Source organism: Schistocerca piceifrons, chromosome 2, assembly GCF_021461385.2.
Source record: "Schistocerca piceifrons isolate TAMUIC-IGC-003096 chromosome 2, iqSchPice1.1, whole genome shotgun sequence".
NCBI lineage: Eukaryota > Metazoa > Arthropoda > Insecta > Orthoptera > Acrididae > Schistocerca > Schistocerca piceifrons.
The window spans coordinates 383,300,162-383,314,723 of record NC_060139.1 but is presented as its reverse complement, the minus strand read 5'-3'; the positions used below and the strand labels follow the sequence as shown (position 1 = coordinate 383,314,723).

Below are 14,562 nucleotides of genomic sequence, written 5' to 3'. Positions count from 1 at the left end.
TTGCTTCTTGTGTCACTGGTGTGGCAATTTATAATTTTTGTGGCATGCTGCACTGTGAAGCAAGTGGATTCAGTTGCATAAGCGCATAGTAATAGCTGAATTTTGAACAATTTGGACAGTAATTTTGTCATGCTTTGCTTTCTTCTTGGATGACATTACTCTCATTTTTATACTGCCAGACTAAGTAGTTCAAGATTTTAAAATTGAATGAGGTATGGCACAATTCACAAGCTTCAAAGAATCTATAGTGGTTTCATCTGTGATGGCCTCCAATAAGACACTGATTTTTCAGATCATTTTTAGTAATGTTTCTGTATGTAGTATTCAGTAAAGTTTATTAATAATGAACAATTCAACAACTGAAAAGGTATCCCTGCTTTTATATGTTTCTATTGTTAGTTCTAGGAATTTTCCCTCCTGAAGATATGTAATGTCCAACCCTTAAATCATCTTAAAATTATGTGATAATTTTATTAAATTATTCTGTCTCTATAGGAGAATGAAGAGTTTTCATTCTTCAGATAAACAGGGAAGTTACTTTCTTATTATGTACGTGTTTCAGGATTTACACACTTCAGCATGGCATATGTATTTAACGACATCACAGACATTTGGGTTCACCTTAGATGTTATGTCTACAGTTTACATGGCATTCATTGCATTCAGTTTCTTATTTCTAGAAGGTATGTGCAAATTATTGTTTTCTAAATCTGTAAAATGCTTTGAATATAGCATATACTTGACCCATAGTTATGAACAAAAAATTAAATTTACTCATCATGTGGAAAGCACATCAGTCAACTGTACTATGTATATACCCTACTCTTAACACTACACTTACGACACAAAACACATACTTCACAAAGGTAAGGTGTTAATGTGGAGAGGGAAAAACTTTTCAGTTAGGTAGATTAATAGATGTCATGGGGTCTCCCAGCAAATAATTTTGTATGGCTTACATTTACCAGTTGAGATGATGTAGTGGTAAGGTATCAGGCTTGCATTCTGTAGGAGTGGTGCTTAAAGTCCCAACTGATCACCTAGATCCCACATTTCCTCAGTTTCTCTAAACCACTTAAGGCAACCAGCGTAAATTGAAAAGGCCACAGTCAAATTTCTGCTTCACCCTTATCCAACTCAAGCTAGCACTTCATCTTTAACAACCTTGTTGCTGATATATCATTAAGCCCTAATCTTCAACTTTTCCTAGCATCTACATACTTATACTGTGTGTGAACAGAACTGTGTCATCAGCACTTCTACTGGTACATCAGAAGTGTGCAACGAGTACAGCATAGGTACGAACACTGACCCCCCTGGCATTCAAGCACATATTGACTGTTCCATTGACATGCCATCAGTACCATGAAAATGGAAGGATATTTATGGATAGGTAGGAGTGGAGCAGGTAACTGTGTGACATCATTACTGATGGCCAAGAACTTTGTATGTGAGGCCAGTGTGCCACACAGAAACAAATGCCTCTGACAGAACCAGGCATCATCTTAAGGTGCTCACAATGCTGCTGCTTCATCAACTGCAGCAGCAGATGAGATGTAGAGAGCCTCCTCCAGAAGCCAAACTGCTCGTCTGGTACTTTGCATTATGCAATGACATGTTTGAGCAATCACTTCATGTAGATCCTCTTGAAAACTTTCAAACAGGAAGGAAGCAGTCTGATCAGCCGATAATCTTGTGACAGCCATGGATCTTTACCACTCTCCAGCATAGCTACAACTTTCATGTTTCTACAGAGAGGGGCAGTTGACAGACTGCTCATCACAGTAAAATGGCAGTCAAGATGTGATTTGAACTTAGTAGCAGTTGCTTCAGCAGTACGTTGTAGAGTCCATTGCTGCCTCCATCTTTCTTTACATTTAAGTGCTGAACATCTCCTCCCCTGTGACTGGCTCAATCTTGTCCTCTGCCTTGGCTGCCAGGAGCCTATCTACCCCAGGCAGATGTGCTTGTTGTCGACTGGGTCTTCACAGGCATAAAATGGCTGCAAATTTATCTGCCAAGGCATTGGTATCTGGCTCACAGATGACATCTGGTACATTTTCAGCAGTGGGTTTAGCTACCTGTGAAGAAGGAATTGTGTGGCCACAGTGCTGTCATCCTTGATACTGAATGTGGCAATATTGCCCACCCAATCTTGGATTCAAGGCTCATCTGTGGCTACCTTGACATCTTGTTACAGCTGATTTTAAAGTCATTTTGTCAATGGATGATGAGTGAGTTTCCATTTGCAGAAGTGCCAGTTTTACATCTTAATGACCGCCTAAGTGCGGCTTTTGCAGGCTCCTGTACATGGCTGTATCTGCCACTCACAGCACCTGTCACATAAGGGGGGTCAGCACCTTGTTGACCACACTGCCTGGATCCATTGTGCCCTCACGCTTGTCTAATATTTGGGTTTGGAAATGTTTCCAGTTTATTCCTTGGAGATGGCAACATCTGTTGGGCTGTGAGATTATTTTGATGTCCATGTTAAGTATCACTGGGATGTGGTCCAATGACAAGCCACAGCATTTCAATGTGAAGGTGAATTGGCTGACTCCCAAGAATAAAAGCATTTAGGACGTATGGCTGGCCTTGACAGAAGTAGATAGTGTGGTTGTTCAGCCCCAGGACAATTGCACCATGCCTCAAAATGACACTGGTGCCAGCTGTTGATGTCGGTAATATATTTTTGGATTCTATCACCATTTTCATACAGTCATGAGATACAAAACACTTACGAATATCATTTATTTTGTCCTTCTATTTGGTTTGCTTTTATAGCTCATAGCGTACAGAATTCTATGTACACCACATTGGTGGCCCACTGCTCACTTACAACTCATTGCAGACTGAAAAATTGTAAGAGAGAACTTCATTCACTGCCGGCAACACTGCTGCATTGATAATTGAGTTTCATTGCCACGCATTATAGAGACATTCATGCTTAAATGTGATGGGTGCATATTTACATAAGTGACTACTGAATTCATCACAAGAAGGCTGTTTTACTACAATTACTCAATGAGCACCTACCACTGTTGGATCACATAGGTTGGCAGCAGTTCCAATGATGACAACTTCACACTTCTACCAACAAGTAATGACCAGCAGCCACACACTTCAAATGAACATCCCTTCAGCAAATGAAAATAAATATAATACAATATGCTGCTTTAAATTAGCACCTGACAATTGTTAACCATTACTTGAATTTTGAAAGCACCGGCACAGATCACACATGCTTGAATATTAAGCTCGTGAAGATAAGTAATTAATTCTATAATAACTGTCAATTAAGTTAATGTTACACCATAACTAAGTTAATTAGAGTCTGTTTTATATTATCTATTGAAGGTTTCACTCATTTCAAAGCACTTCTCGAGAAAAAAAAAAAAAAACCATAACCTAAGGGCCAGTTTCTGCATACTTTAGACGTAGGTTTACATACAAACTAAAGACATTTCTTTAAGTATTAAGTGAAGAATTTAGGTTATTTTCATTACATATATATTTAGTAGTGTCATATCTACTCACGGAATTAAAGGTTTTAAGTTGTATCTTTTATTTCCTTTCAAAACGTGTAAGGTATGTATCGTGCATACACGATCTTAGGCCTGATTTTTTGGGTATACAAGCTTTGATTTTTAATGTTAACTGCATTACGTTACTACACTCCTGGAAATGGAAAAAAGAACACATTGACACCGGTGTGTCAGACCCACCATACTTGCTCCGGACACTGCGAGAGGGCTGTACAAGCAATGATCACACGCACGGCACAGCGGACACACCAGGAACCGCGGTGTTGGCCGTCGAATGGCGCTAGCTGCGCAGCATTTGTGCACCGCCGCCGTCAGTGTCAGCCAGTTTGCCGTGGCATACGGAGCTCCATCGCAGTCTTTAACACTGGTAGCATGCCGCGACAGCGTGGACGTGAACCGTATGTGCAGTTGACGGACTTTGAGCGAGGGCGTATAGTGGGCATGCGGGAGGCCGGGTGGACGTACCGCCGAATTGCTCAACACGTGGGGCGTGAGGTCTCCACAGTACATCGATGTTGTCGCCAGTGGTCGGCGGAAGGTGCACGTGCCCGTCGACCTGGGACCGGACCGCAGCGACACACGGATGCACGCCAAGACTGTAGGATCCTACGCAGTGCCGTAGGGGACCGCACCGCCACTTCCCAGCAAATTAGGGACACTGTTGCTCCTGGGGTATCGGCGAGGACCATTCGCAACCGTCTCCATGAAGCTGGGCTACGGTCCCGCACACCGTTAGGTCGTCTTCCGCTCACGCCCCAACATCGTGCAACCCGCCTCCAGTGGTGTCGCGACAGGCGTGAATGGAGGGACGAATGGAGACGTGTCGTCTTCAGCGATGAGAGTCGCTTCTGCCTTGGTGCCAATGATGGTCGTATGCGTGTTTGGCGCCGTGCAGGTGAGCGCCACAATCAGGACTGCATACGACCGAGGCACACAGGGCCAACACCCGGCATCATGGTGTGGGGAGCGATCTCCTACACTGGCCGTACACCACTGGTGATCGTCGAGGGGACACTGAATAGTGCACGGTACATCCAAACCGTCATCGAACCCATCGTTCTACCGTTCCTAGACCGGCAAGGGAACTTGCTGTTCCAACAGGACAATGCACGTCCGCATGTATCCCGTGCCACCCAACGTGCTGTAGAAGGTGTAAGTCAACTACCCTGGCCAGCAAGATCTCCGGATCTGTCCCCCATTGAGCATGTTTGGGACTGGATGAAGCGTCGTCTCACGCGGTCTGCACGTCCAGCACGAACGCTGGTCCAACTGAGGCGCCAGGTGGAAATGGCATGGCAAGCCGTTCCACAGGACTACATCCAGCATCTCTACGATCGTCTCCATGGGAGAATAGCAGCCTGCATTGCTGCGAAAGGTGGATATACACTGTACTAGTGCCGACATTGTGCATGCTCTGTTGCCTGTGTCTATGTGCCTGTGGTTCTGTCAGTGTGATCATGTGATGTATCTGACCCCAGGAATGTGTCAATAAAGTTTCCCCTTCCTGGGACAATGAATTCACGGTGTTCTTATTTCAATTTCCAGGAGTGTATATTAATAGTATAAACATATATTAGTGTTCCACACAACTTTAGTGACTCTTGTGATCTGTAGTTAATAGAATATTACTGTCATTGCCTAGATAAAGTTTGTAAAAATATTGTAAACCACCATGAGCGAGAAGTGTTTGAGCTGCCGTAGGAAAGTCAGTTTTGAGGTTCTGTGCAGCAGTTGTGGCAAATAGTTACATTAGGGTGAATGTAGTGGCATGAAAATCATGGGAGTGAATGGTCCTCTTCCATGGTACTGCAGATTATGTTCGAGGGATAGGAAGGGAAGATTAGAGCCCTTCAGGCTGAACTGAATATTTCTAGGGAGGAACTGATGGGGTTAAGGGGGGAGAATGATGAAGACAGGTGGGAAGCGGTAGCAAGGAACAGGGGCTGCAGAAAGAGAACAATATCTGACAGTTTCATCATTGGCACAAATAATAGATTTGCCATGCTACCTCAGTCAACTAAGGAAGGGTTCAAGTAGATGTAAGTGTACTCAGCTCGCAACAGACTTTCACTAGGAAACCAACTGTTGCAAAAAAAGTAGAAAGTAGGAGGAAAGTTCTGTCGTTAGGTAGTAGCCATGGAAGAGGTGTGGGCCAGATGTTGCAGGAAAAATTAGCTGACAGGTACTGGGTCACAAGTATTTTCAAGCCCAGTGCATGTCTTATCCAAGTGATAGAGGTTGTAGGACCATTGTGCAAGGTTTTTACAGGATCATGTTGTGGTAGCGGGCGGAGCAGGAAACAATACGGTATTGACAGGGATCAGGTCTACAATATTGACTGTGACCTGGTAAAAATAGCATTCACAACAAACCATACAAATGTTGGCTTGGTTCCTGCTTTCATGCGGTATACCGGCCCCAACTGAACAGCTCTGTCAGGAGGGTCAATACGGAGGTAGATGACCTGCTTCGGGCGCCTACTTTGTCAGGCATAGGTTTGGTTCCTGTTGATGGTATTGGTAGGTGGGACTTCACAAGACATGACCTGCATCTCAATAGAAAAGGGAAGGGTAAACTGGACAGGATGACAGCAAAATCTTTAAGGAGGGGGGCACTGAAACTCACGGGAGTACTTTTTTAGGCTAAGATCAGTGTCCAATCATTCAACATTGATTGAAATTAAGCTTAATGAGAAGTTCAGTTAGGCAGGTACTAGAGATGTTAAAATATCACAGGATTCTCATAACAGTAAAGTGACAAATAATGTTAGTATGTCGCAAGATTCACATAAAAGCACAGTAAAAATAATGTTAGTATATTGCATCAGAATATCAGGGGATTAAAAAACACAGTAAATGAGCTTCTTGTTTGGTTAGAAGATTTAGAAACTGAGGGTGGTACAGATGTACTATGCCTGTTTTAACATCATATAGTCACAGGTATGGAAATGGTAAATGTAGATGAATATAAGCTTTCAGCACTATTGAGAGAGGAAGAGATGCCATATATATTAAAATCTGTCATAGTGTGAAAAACTTGGAAACTAAAAAAGGTTTGCATAGAGCAACATACAGAAGCATGAGCATGTGAGCTTAAACTAAATAATGGCACTATTATAATTGTAGCCATGTGTAGATCCCCATTGGGAAATTTTCAAATATTTTTGAAAAACTTGGCTTTGTTGTTGTGCTATCTGTCATACAGAAGAAAACAAATTATTGTTTGTGGGGATTTCAATGTAGAGTTTTTTGAGAGAGTCTGGTAGAAAGATTGACATTGAAGTATTACTTGGTTCTTTCATTTGATGTCAGTTATTGATTTTCCTACTTGGTTGGTACAGGAAGATAGATAATGTTTTCGTAGACCAAGATAATCAAATAGAAACTTTTCCTGTTAAGAATGGTCTATCTGATCATGATGCACAGCTAGTTACACTATATGACATAGCTCCATACAGTAATGCAAAACAGTCCTCCAAAATAGTGTGTTCAGCTAACGATTTAAAAATTCAAAATTTTAGGGAAAGTTTGCTACAGTCAGACTGGGATGAGGTGTACAAGGAACATGATGCTAATAATTTCACCTATTTCATGACACCTTTGTGAGTATATTTGGAAACAGTTTCCCCAAGAAAACAGTGAAATATAATTGTAAGAAACCATGTAAAAAGTCATGGCTTACTAAAGTGATAAAAATATCTTGTAAATGGAAATGTACCTTATAGCTAGGAGGAGTAATGATCCCAAAACAGAGAAACATTAAAAAAAACTACTGCACTGTAGTAAGAAAAGTTATTACAAAGTCCAGAAGTATGTACATTATGTTTGAGATTAGCACATCTGATAATAAAATTAAAATAATTTGGAATATTGTTAAAAGGGAAACAAGGCAAGAGCACAGGAAGACTGTATTTCCATTAAAGTCAATGAAATGTACGTTAACAAGAAGTCTGAAGTAGAAAACATTTTTAATAATCATATTTTAAGTTTTATAGAGAAAATAGGATCAAGCTATTCATTAGAAAATGCATGGCAGTATATGGAAGAGGCAGTAATTATGCAATTTGGTAAAATTGAAATGCAACCCACCTCTCCTGCTGAAATTAGGAAAATAATAAATTCATTCAAAAGTAAAAGCTCACATGGAATTGATGGCATTTCCAGCAGAGTGCTAAACGTGTGTTCCCAACAAATAAGTAGGATTCTCGGCAACATAAGTAGTAGCTCACCGAAACAGGGCATTTTTCCAGATGGACTGAAATACACTATTTCTGATAGCTTTATCCAAAATTCTTGAAAAATTAATGTATTTAAATGAAGCATCGCATATTTGTAAAAATAAAGTACTAACAAAATGTCAATTTGGTTTTCAGTAGGGCATTTTAACAGAAAATGCTATTACGCTTTCATTGATCAAATATAAAATTGGCTGAATAACCAAACTTCACCCATTGGGGTTTTCTGTGATCTCTCAAAGGCTTTTGATTGTGTGAATCATGAAATTCTTCTGGATAAGCTGAAGTATTGTGGTATGAGTGGGACAGTGTACAAATGGTTTAATTCATACTTAACTGGAAGAATGCAGAAAGTTGAAATTAACAGTACACATAGTCTGCAAAAATCAGCAGAGTCCTCTAACTGAGGAGGTATCAAGAATGGTATCCCACAGGGGCTAGTCTTGGGTTCCGTATTGTTCTTAATATACATTAACGACTTGCTACTCTATATTTATGAACATGCAAAGCCAGTTCTTTTTGCTGATTATACAAGTATAGTAATCACACCCAACAAGCAAGAATCTGCTGAGGAAATTGTAAATAATGTCTTTCAGAAAATTATTAAATGGTTCTCTGAAAATGGACTCTCACTACATTTTGAGAAAACACTGTTTATACAATTCTGCACAACAAATGGCATAACACCATTTATAAATATAAACTATGAAAAGAAGTCTGTTACTAAGGCAGAATACTTAAACTTTGTGGGTGTGTGCGTTGATGAGAAACTGAATTGGAAGAAACACATCTATGATCGGCTGAAATGATTACGTTCAGCGACTTATGCTATTAGGATCATTGCAAATTTTGGTGATAAATATATCAGTAAATTAGCCTATATGGCTATTTTCATTCACTGCTTTCATATGGCATCATATTTTGGAGCACTTCATCATTAAGAGATAAAGTATTCATTGCACAAAAACGTGTAATCAGAATAATATCTGGAGCCCACCCAAGATCACCTTGCACACATTTATTTAAGGAACTCGCAATATTCACAGTACCTTCGCAATCCATATATTCACTTATGAGATTTGTCATTAATAACTCATCCCAATTCAGAAATAACAGCGAAGTGCATAGCTACAACAATAGAAGAAAGGATGATCTTTACTATTCTGGGTTAAATCTCACTTTCGCACAGAAAGGGGTGAATTTTGCTTCCACAAAAATCTTTGGTCATTTGCTAAATAGTATTAAAAGTCTGACAGATAGCCAACCAACATTTAAAAGCAAATTTAAAGAATTCCTGAATGAAAACTTCTTCTAGATGAAATCTTAGATATGAAGTGGTAACTCTAAAAAATAAATAAATACGTAAATAAATAAATAAAAAAATTAATTATTAATTTTGTGTAATGTTAAAGTGACACGTTCCACATCAATACGAAATGTCGTATTCATGATCTATGGAACAAGGATGTATGTATGTATGTATGTAAGCTTTTGTCAAGTGTACTTTTGTCATGCAACTGTTTTGTTACACTAGTAGCCATTTCAGATTCATAAAGAAATGTGCATCTAGTGAGATGGGAACTGGGAGGATGACTTGATAACATTTCTAAGATGGAAGGCCTTAATGGGACCTCGTACACGTGCAAAACGTCACTCAGCCGATCGACAGCTTCCTTTTATTTTATTATAACTTGTTAGTAATGCCCGGAGTTGGTTGATGTGTACTCTTTCTCTTTTATGAGCTACATATTGTTCACAAGTTCTAAGATTCAGAATATTTTGGGTGTAAAAACGAAATTTAATTTTGCGTGTTTTGTTATATAACTACTTACTTTCCGAACGATAATGTCATTTTCATGGTTTTACTTCATTTTTACATGTTTTGTTTAACGTGCAATTAGGATACAATTCGTTTATTAATGCTGCCAAGAGCTAACAATGCAAGCGCATCTAGAAAAACACAACGATTTTGCCCAAGAATGTATGCGTACACGTTGAAAACACATCTAAGGTTAATTTGTTTATTGTCATTGTCGCATCACGTGGTGTTGTTAACTTGTTCATGGTATAGATCACAGTCTAATATAACAGTCGCGACACTCACTGCTGTAAAAGTTGTTGCCGTTTGACAGATGGAGCGACACTAGCGCTCCAAGCGGTAGGTAAGGTGAACGTCAGACGCGTCGTAAGCATAATGTTTGTTTACATCCATTTCCTACGTAATTTCCGCATTATTTGAGTTATTTTCTTGCCTCCAAGGGTTTGTGTGGTATCAGAAGGCATATATGTTTCTAAAAATGATTCTAAAATAAGCACCAGCACGGACAAAAATCATGAAGAAACACTTGTGACATTGGACAGAATTGCAGCTTACCACGTTCATATCAAAAGAATATAAACACACAGATTCACATGTCAGAAGCACAGACATGTACCTCTACTTGCAAAAACGATCGACAGCTCGTTTATCGTTCTGTAGGCCTACTGCGTTTGTTTGTCATTTTCGCCTGTTGCCACAAGTACGACCTTCATCTTTTTATTATTGTAAGTGGGTCAAGCAACTGCCAAATAGTGGGAAGAATATGCTGAAAACACTATAATGAGCTGATTACACTACATTTCACGAAAAACCAAATATTTGTATAATTTTCAAACAATCTGTCAGTGAAGAAGGTGCTGACAAAATAATGTCATCACACGTTTCTCTTTCAATGGCATGCTAATCTGGCTTAACAACAAGTCAAGGGCACCTTTTTTTAAATATCGGGATCCTATAGTCTTTAACATTCGTTTGTCCTTGTTCACTTGCTCCTTCTGATACAATTTCTGTCGCTGTCTGTAGGCACTTTCCTTGTCCCGTAATAGTTTCGCTCGAAGTCTAGCGATTTGCACATTCTGACACTTCACACGCTTTTGCAAGACACGAACAGCTGCACTTAATCTAACCACTTCATCGTCAAAGCAGGTCTGTGTTGACGATTCACACGAATCTGGCACTGATACATGGTGAGCTGAACCAGCTGCTTCTGTGTCATAGGACTGTTTTACTGCTTTAGATTGACTGTCGAATCTTTGTGGCAGTTTCCTCTTCATCGTCAGCTGAGGTGGCTTATTTGGAATGTCAAACAGGGTGGGTACTGCATTCCACACGAGTTTGTTGTTGTCTGCGTTCATGAACTGGTTTTGTTCGAAATGTAGCGAACAAAACCTAATATTACTATACAGGTACACTGGGTCTTTCTTCATGAGGTCTTCTCGCCTGCTATTAACAAGCCATTTTCTGCTCCTAAAACGAAACATTCATCATTTATACACATATAGTTTGCAAGTGAATCCTGACGATACAGTTTAGTAACATGATGGTTATACCTCTCAGGATCCTTAGGAAACCTAAAAAAAGACAGCTTTGGTGTCTTCTTTCTGTTGTTGGTGCAATTTATTGCGCTACAAACGCTCCCGCCAGTAAAAGCCATTGTAAAAATCAAAATAAACAACCACTATTCTCCTTCACGATCGCGCCGAACTCACAGTGTAACCTACCAGCCGCTTGGGGCGCTGCTGGCGCTGTAGGCAACAAAATCGAGGCGAAGTGTCGCGACTGTTATATTAGACTGTGGTATAGATTAAAAAATATCGATACTTCGGAATGTTATTGTACCAAATCCAATGACCATTTGTGGACATCGATATTTGTGTGCCAGATTTTTAGATTCGTTCTTGAAACTAGAAGAAAATGTCAAATTGGAGCTGTTGTCTGACAACAGAAGTTGCCACACTATCGAGAAACTCTGTAGTGGTTCTAACTTCTAAGACTCTTATTCAACAATTTTCATGCATCTCCAAAGATGATATTTCTTACAGAAAAACAAAGCAATTTTTTAAAAGAAATCGACCTTTTTGTAATTTCAGTTCCAACCGCCGTAAAGTTTTACAGACAGAATAAAGATGTAGAATGTTAATAAAGTTTGTTTTATTTAAAAAGTGTTTTCACATTAAAAATTCGGAGGCTTTAATTTTTTAGCACGCCCTCTTATACCTTTTTACGTCATTTCATCGTTTCAGTGATAATTTTCCGGCGCCCCTAACGTGAATGTTGTAATTAGACAGCATTGAGTTACGAAATAAATAATTTAATCACGCCACGTCATGGGTGGCGTGATCTCTTGTTTTTAAATCTAGGCGAAGACTTTTGCAGTGTTATTGTGATTTAAGTGAAAAAAAAGAAAAACAAGGGAAAACATTCATACAATAATACGAAATGTAGTTGCTACGTTAGATAAGGTAGGTAGAAACGAGAGAATAGTTATGTTCTCGCACATATTTGAGATCAGCTCACCCTAAATTAAATAAGTATAACACAATATACATAACTCAGAGCAAAAATCTGACATGGCCCTGAACACAACCACATCATACTGTTTACACAAACAAGACATCAGGCTAAGTGATGAAAAGTGAAATTGCCACATAAAATCAGTAATAAGTGAAGGCACAATGAAACTTCTAATGATGTAATTTGTATTTGTGGTCGATCAATTTCTCTAGGAAAAAAGGGTTTATGTTGATATTACTTTAAGAAGGGTATTTTTCTGTTTTTTAAAAATATTTCTCTACATTAATGTTATTCGTTTCAAAATGGGCTCCATTAAATAGCATAAAATTAGGCCAATGCTTTTTTCCAGTCTCTGAAACACTTCTGGGACAGCTTTTTCCTCTCTCAGCGATGGGTTTTTAATCTTATATACGAGGGTGGTTTGATAAGTCTGGTAAATTTCCATGAAAGAATGGAACATTTTCGTTATGCCTTCATGTCGACTGCGATAGAAAATGGAGAAAACCGTCTTTCATGCTGTTACTAGACATTTTCATTCGAAGAGTTGGGCTGCTGCACAAATCTGAACAGAACTGGATGAAGTTCAAGCGGACTCTGCAATATCATTGAAGACCATTTAATTTGGATTAATGAATTTAAACGTGTTTGGAGAAGTACCGAGGACGAAGCACATTCTGGCCATTCAATTGAGGTCACGACAAAGAAAATCATTGACAAAATCCGCCAAATAAAAATTCGGTAAATTTCTGGAATCGCAGTCATCTCAACAGAGCGAGTGCACGGAGAATTGGCTATGAAGAAGGTGTATGTGAGGCAGGTGCAGGTACCAAAAGCGCATCCGGCACAACATTTCAGCACAGTACCTGGCGATATTTAATCGCAATCGGCAAGACTTTTAGCGCCCATTTGTAACTGTTGATGAAACCTGGATCCATCATTACACAGCACAGTCAAAAATGTAGAAACAACAATGGACAAAGTGTGGTGAAAGTGCACCAAAGAAGGTAAAGACCATGTTGTGAGCTGTTATGGTGCTCGCCAGTTTTTTTTTTTTTTTTTTTTTTTTTTTTAGATTCCCAAGGAATAATTCTCGTAGATTACTTGGAAAAAGGGAGAACCATAAGTGGACCCTATCATGCTTCATTGTTGGATAGCCTGAAACTTGCGTTGGCTGAAAAAAGACCAAGGTTGGCATGCAAAAAATTAAAAGTGAAGGGAAGACAGTTGAGGACCCACTACAGATAGCCAACATATTCATCACACATTACATAAATATTGCAACAAAACTAATTCAAGGAAGATGTGATTTCAGCTCCAGAGCAAAACTACCAATGAATGATAAAACCATGTTTCTATACCCTGTTACTGCATTAGAGGTTCAAAATGCCTTAAATCAGTTAAAAAATAAAATGTTGTGTCTGTGATGGGATTCCAGACAAAAGTAATAAAGAACAGTGCAAGATACATAGATTCCTCACTTGCTAACATGATTAACCTGTCATTTAGCAAAGGAATCTCCCCAGAAAAACTAAAGAAATCGATTGTCAGGCCTGTTTACAAGAAGGGTGATCAGTTTGATGTTATCAATTACCAGGCTATATAACTGTTATCTGGATTTTCAAGAGTAATTGAAAGGGTAATGCATGAAAGACTGTATCATTTTGTTAATAAAAATCAAATTCTAATTACTGGGAAAAACGGTTTTAGGAAAAATAGATCAACTGATATAGCAATTTATATTTTCTTAACACTGATCATAAATTCTGTAGACAAAAATGAATTAAACTGGTGCCTGTTTTTGGACCTGTCTAAGGCTTTCGATGTCATTGACCATAATTTACTGCTCAGGAAACTATATTGCTATGAGATTCGTGGAGTAGCACATGATTGGTTCAAATCCTATCTTTCTAATAGGTATCAGAAGGTAGAGACAGGCATACAGGTAAAGCCTATCATTGACATACCAAAGAGTTAGGTATGGTGTGCTGCAGGGCTCTATACTGGGGCCATTGCTGTTCTTAATATTTATAAATGATTTGCCAAGCAATATATCAACAGCAGATGCAGTATTGTTTGCCGATGACACCAGTCTGTTTGTCAAAGCTACGAATGGAACTGACCTAATGGAGAGAGTCACAGTAGCCACAAAAGAAGCAAACATGTGGTTTACAAACATCAAATTAATTGTTAATGGCAAAAAAAAGTTTGGATGAACCTCAGACATATAACAAACAAAGAAAAATGTGACCTAACTGTAGAATGTGGGCAATGTAAGATAGAGCAAACCCCCCATACTAAATTTTTAGGATAATGGCTAGATGAATATTTAATGTGGGAGAAAGACACAGAAACGTTAAACGAAAAATTAAGTCAGTATTGTTATGTTCTTAGAATACTAAAAAATTTCTGTAGTGTTGATGCAGTGTTATATTCATACTTTGCACTCATAC

General features: G+C 39.0%; 1 protein-coding gene across 4 annotated transcripts in view; it reads left to right on the top strand.

Moving 5' to 3' along the window:
• LOC124774935 (ATP-binding cassette sub-family C member 4-like) overlaps nt 1-14,562 on the top strand; it is a 312,213-nt gene that overhangs the window by 254,156 nt on the left and 43,495 nt on the right. For all 4 annotated transcript variants that reach the window (XM_047249622.1, XM_047249623.1, XM_047249626.1 and 1 more), the window contains one exon: nt 563-683. In XM_047249622.1, coding sequence (XP_047105578.1) covers nt 563-683 — 121 coding nt within the window. The remainder of the gene's footprint in view (nt 1-562; nt 684-14,562) is intronic.